Source organism: Lactuca saligna, chromosome 2 (assembly GCF_052625555.1).
Source record: "Lactuca saligna cultivar CGN05327 chromosome 2, ASM5262555v1, whole genome shotgun sequence".
Taxonomy (NCBI): domain Eukaryota; kingdom Viridiplantae; phylum Streptophyta; class Magnoliopsida; order Asterales; family Asteraceae; genus Lactuca; species Lactuca saligna.
The window spans coordinates 3677724-3682899 of record NC_136418.1 but is presented as its reverse complement, the minus strand read 5'-3'; the positions used below and the strand labels follow the sequence as shown (position 1 = coordinate 3682899).

General features: G+C 34.3%; 1 protein-coding gene across 2 annotated transcripts; it reads right to left on the bottom strand.

Annotated features, from left to right (window-relative positions):
- Positions 1-3387: 3387 nt before the first annotated feature.
- Positions 3388-4868, bottom strand: LOC145028736 (uncharacterized). 2 transcript variants are annotated; one of them, XR_013676154.1, is made up of 3 exons: positions 4023-4868; positions 3841-3914; positions 3388-3745 (listed from the first exon to the last, which is right to left on the bottom strand). XR_013676154.1 is itself a non-coding variant. In XM_078977490.1 (2 exons), the coding sequence occupies exons 1-2, from the start codon at positions 4770-4772 to the stop codon at positions 3900-3902; spliced, it is 765 nt and encodes a 254-aa protein (XP_078833616.1). In that variant the 5' UTR covers positions 4773-4868; the 3' UTR covers positions 3758-3899. The 2 variants fall into 2 exon arrangements, 1 of the variants encoding a protein (XP_078833616.1); XM_078977490.1 differs by lacking the exon at positions 3388-3745 and having other exon boundaries at positions 3758-3914.
- Between the last annotated feature and the right edge of the window lie 308 nt (positions 4869-5176).

Sequence of the window (5176 nt, the reverse complement as noted above, 5' to 3'; positions counted from 1 at the left end):
ATACACAATTACATTAGTACATTTTCCTATTATTTTATTTTGTGATACATTCACATAAACGATGAGTTAGACTAAATACTGTTAGTAATAGTCAAAAGAAAGGAAAAACTATCATTTTCACTTACAAAACATTCGGGTCTTGGTAGAAGACTACATTTCATACTAGTAGGAAATAAGGGATTTTCTAGGGTTTTCATACTTATATCAATTGTTTCATTTAAATATTTACAAGGCATTCATAACAGCTTCCCAAAACAAGACAATGACACTTAAATACTTATGAATTCACCAGCTTTAGGCTGATACTCGCTTTCAAAATAACTTGTATTCTCAGGTCACCAGTAGACAGGTACGATGGCCAGGTTTTGAGAAGACGGAGCACAGACAAGAATCGTCTTTTATTTTGATTGTATATTTTGGTGTCTTATTACATTGAAAGAACACACATGTATTAAAACTTTACTTTTAATGCAATGGATGATGTTGTTGCTTGTTTACTACTTTACACTGTTGTGATACTTAACATGACGTCCTCCACCCCGGAACGTTTCTGCCGTTCTTGGTTTTGGGGTGTGACAAATATGGATATCAAAACAAATTTTCTTAATGAGAAGTTGGTTGAAGATGTTTACATGAGTCAACCAGAGGGTTTTGTTGATGCAAAGTTTCCCAATAGAGTGTGTAAGCTTGTATCAATCCATTTATGGATTGAAACAAGCATCTCGCAGTTGAAATCTTTGCTTACATGAGAAAGTCAAAGAATTTGGTTTCTCTAGAAGTGAGAATGAGTCATGCGTATATGTCAAATCTAGTGGGAGTATAGTAACCTTTCTAGTATTGTATGTTGATGACATACTACTTATAGGAAACAAGATTCCAACCTTGCAAGAAGTGAAATCTTGGTTTAGAAAGTGTTTTGCTATGAAGGATCTAGGAGAGGCATCCTATATTCTCGGGATAAGAAATTTGAGAGATATAAAGAAAAGACTAACTGGATTTAGTACATACTTGGACAAGGTACTAAAACGATTTTGATGATATTAGGTCGATTAACATGGCCTAGACAGCTCTGGCGCGCCACCCTTGCCAGACGCTCTTGCCAGCCCTGCCTGACGCTCCCTTGTTAGCACTGTCTGACGCTCCTTTTCCAGCCCTATCCTTCCAGCCATGCCTAGCGCGCCTCAACAACTATAAGGTCATGTCGCTACTTAATGGCGTGGCATACGCCCAGACCAATAAGTAGCCGCTTCGCGACCCACACAAAAACCCAAACTAACTCAACTTAAAGAAGATCAAGAGACAACTCACAAACCAAAAACGGGTGTTACACAAAACTAACAAGTTAACATATGTATTTTGTAAATAATAATAATAATAATAAAGAGTAAACATAGACAAATTAAAAATGACATTACCTTTTTAATTTATTTTTCGTAAAAATATTATATAAATCACTTTCGCTTATTTTACCTTTTTAATCCATCAAAACAACCATTTTAACCTCAAAGAGTGAACCAAATCATTTGCTAAAAAAAAACGCCAAATACCCTTCACCCTTTGACACTCCCTGACGACGCTCACCTCCCATGACGCCCATCAATATTCACAATCGTGGAACCTTTCATAATTCCCACAGTCACTGACCTCTTCTTGCGCCACTGTAACCATTACAGGCACCACCCTCGCCCTCAGCACTGTCTCAAGGCTTCAACCATCGGCATTGAAACTCTCAAAGAGGAGGATTATCAGAGTTATTATTCCGTCACAGGTAAACAATATTCATATATATTTGCAATTCCTTTGAGAAGTTCAAATTTAGTATCATATTTGGTGCTACCCTATTTGAGGGCACTAGTTGGGTTCTGTGAGGAAGGTGGTCATTTGGGATTGTATAGTTGGCTTAAATTAGTTAGGATTTATAGGGTATCTTAGGGTTTTCTCCTACCGCGTTTAACATCATCTTTGTTGTAGAAAGGCCGAAAAGGAATGCACTCTCCGTGTTCGATGAAATATGTAGTTTGGGATGTATTTTCAAGCCATTTTGAACAATTTTCTGATTTTTAATTCTTTCGTCAGAGTTTACAGGATGTATAATTGGATTTTTAGTGCTTATAAGTTGGGACCTGTTATGGGTATATATAGTTATAAACACTTTTTACTTATGCTACTTAGTAATTAGTTTATAGTTTATAATATCTATTATCATTAATTCTCATCTTATGTATAGATGGAGTTCACCAGGCATGTCTGTTACATTTGGACTTTACTCTACACCACAACTTTTCCAATACAACTATGCTTTCATGTATAACTGTATTCTTGAGAAGTGTTGTTTACTTGTTTTGATGGTTAGGAATATGATTTTATTTTCATCTGTCTATTAGGATTCTATTTGTACTAGGAACCATATGCTTATAAGAAAAGTGAGTGAATTACATTTTTAACCATATGGTTTAACATGTTTAAGCCACGTACATTGATTGCACATGTTAGTATGCAACAAAATAGTTTTTTAGACATAATATGCATTATTCAACTATGTTTCATTCTAGGACTAGTTTATGCACCAATGTTTTATTTTTTTTAGACAAATTCCGCAACAACGTTTCACTTTCATTAAAAATTTATGCAAATGACATACATTGATCATTACGCAACTTCAAATAAATGACCAAAGGTTTGAAGATGCTGAAGAAATGGAAATATAATGTTTTTTTTCATCAAATATTTCTAACTAAGCCCGCCACCACATAAAATCAACTTGACAGATAATGTCTTTTAATCCAGCTAAACCAGCCACTACATAAAAAATTTCATGTCATCATATGGTACAACGGTATGTCGACAAAAACATGCACAAAGTGATAAATTAAACAATGAATGAAAATATAATGTTTTTTCATCAAATAATTTCTACATAAGTGGCATTTTCAAAATCTGAGCGTGATTATAAGTAATGACAACTCCAATATCAACCTAAATTTGATTATAAAAAAAATGTTACACCTCAGATGCATCAAAAATCAGATAATATGCATAAGTGTTCTGTTTCTCAATAGGTTTATAATAATCAATGGATGGCTCATAGTCATGGGCATAATTGTAACTTATCTAGGTTTAGTGAACAATTGTTAACTCAAAATCATCATGAGATAGATTCATTGAAGGTGGCGACGGAAACCGGCACTGAACATACGATATTTGTAACCAAATTTTATTCTTTTTATTTCAGAGATTAAAAAACAAAGCTTTTATATGGGTGACACTGACGCACTCAACTTACAAGAGAGAAATGGAGTCGCTTCCTCAAGATTTAAGTGCTCATATACAAAACAAACATTAATACACTTGACTTAAAAGAGGAGCCAAAAATTTATGGGTCTTTTTTCATTGAAGAATTTTATCAAACACCGGGTGTTCATAAAAATTAAGAGCACAGATCTGTTGAATTAAGAGAAGATTTATGTTATAGCAAATTAGCTTCATACTTTTTTTTTTCTTTCTTACCCAGTGTGAGCTAAGAAAGTTTCATGTATGATGGATTATCATTCTATGCACCTTCAACCACTGAATTTATTTACCATTTAAAATAGTGGAACATGTACAAACCAATTAATAAAAACTAGTGTAATTATTGCTAAGTTGGTCACAGCTTAATTAAATACAAGAAGTGGACACATCATAGATAAGATTACTTGAAAATAGAAGTTCAATAACCCGAATTGAAAGAGTAGTAAGCAAGCAACTGTGACAAAAAGTCAATTCAATGATCAGATAACTAAGGTGGAGAAACATGTACATGATTGGGAAGAAGGAAATAAGTGTACAATGTAATCTTACCTGTGCTATATAGCTAACTTCAAAACGAACCAAACCGCACGTGTGAATTTGATGTTGCTCTAGAACTCCCATCCCTGTAGGAGAGGAGATTACAATAAGTTGTAAATTCGAGAGTAAAGTAAACGTTTTGTTCGATCAAACATATTAATCTGTTACTAATAACCAAAAGAGACACCACGTACCTCTTGTTGTTTGGTCTTTATAAAAGAGTTTGGGTCTTCCATTGCATGACACAATCCAAAAGTTGTATCTATTAACTTCAGCTCCGGAGTAGTTGATTGCCCATTTGTGAAAACTCTTATTTTTGGACAATCTTTGATTTCCAAAGCAGTTAACGAGGGCCATTCAAAAGCCTCCTTCCCCAGGCAAAATCCCTTGATATTTGGAAGTTCATGAAGTGTTATGGATTTGAGACAAGGGAACACAAGCTCAGTAGTCGGTCTGGTTTCGGAATCTTCAACTTGCTTCACAATCACATCCATACTCTCGCAGTCACTTATTTTTAGCTCTTGGAGCTGCAATAGACTGCCTACCATGCAACTACTGAAAACGTGTCCAAGCAGTCCACATCTTGTAATCGACACCTTTGTAAGGTTTGGAAAGTTCAACACTATCCACCGATTGCTCTTCCACATATGTTTTAGATCATGTAGTCCATCTAGAGTCACCTCTTTCAGCTTCTCAAATACCACAACAGATTGTGTTTCAATATCCACATCTTCATTTGTCCCTTCTGCTACTTCAAATACCTCCTTTATTTTAGATTCACCATACTTCCTGGTAATAGAAAGCTTTTCAAGATTCTTCAAATTAAGCAACTCCTTGCATGGAAAAATTATGCGGCTTTCAAACAATTCGTCATCTACTTCAACTAAATTTGAAAAAGACCACGGGAACTGAAGTAGCTTTATAAAATCTGGAGTAAAGCACATATAAAATCTGGAGTAAAGCACATAGGGAGTTGAGTCTGCTAAGAAAAATCAAACATAGATAGATCATCACAAACACGACAATTACTAAAGAAAAATACATTTAATATTATAAAATTAATAAAGGATTGCAAGTTATGTTATTCTTCAATGAGCCAACATGTATTTTCAATCAACAACCTAGTTTATGACACTGCTTACATTATATTTTGTGAAGATGAGCATCATGAAGAAAATTTCTGCATTATATATTGCATTTGCTCAAACAATTTAGATTGCTATCGATGATTGTTGAGTCTTTTTAAATAAAAGTAAAAATTATAGTTTGTGGGTGAGTGGGTGGGGGAGATAAAATAAAAAGTAAAAGTTAAGTGTTTTGGCTACTTCAAAAAGGGTAATTTTTCATG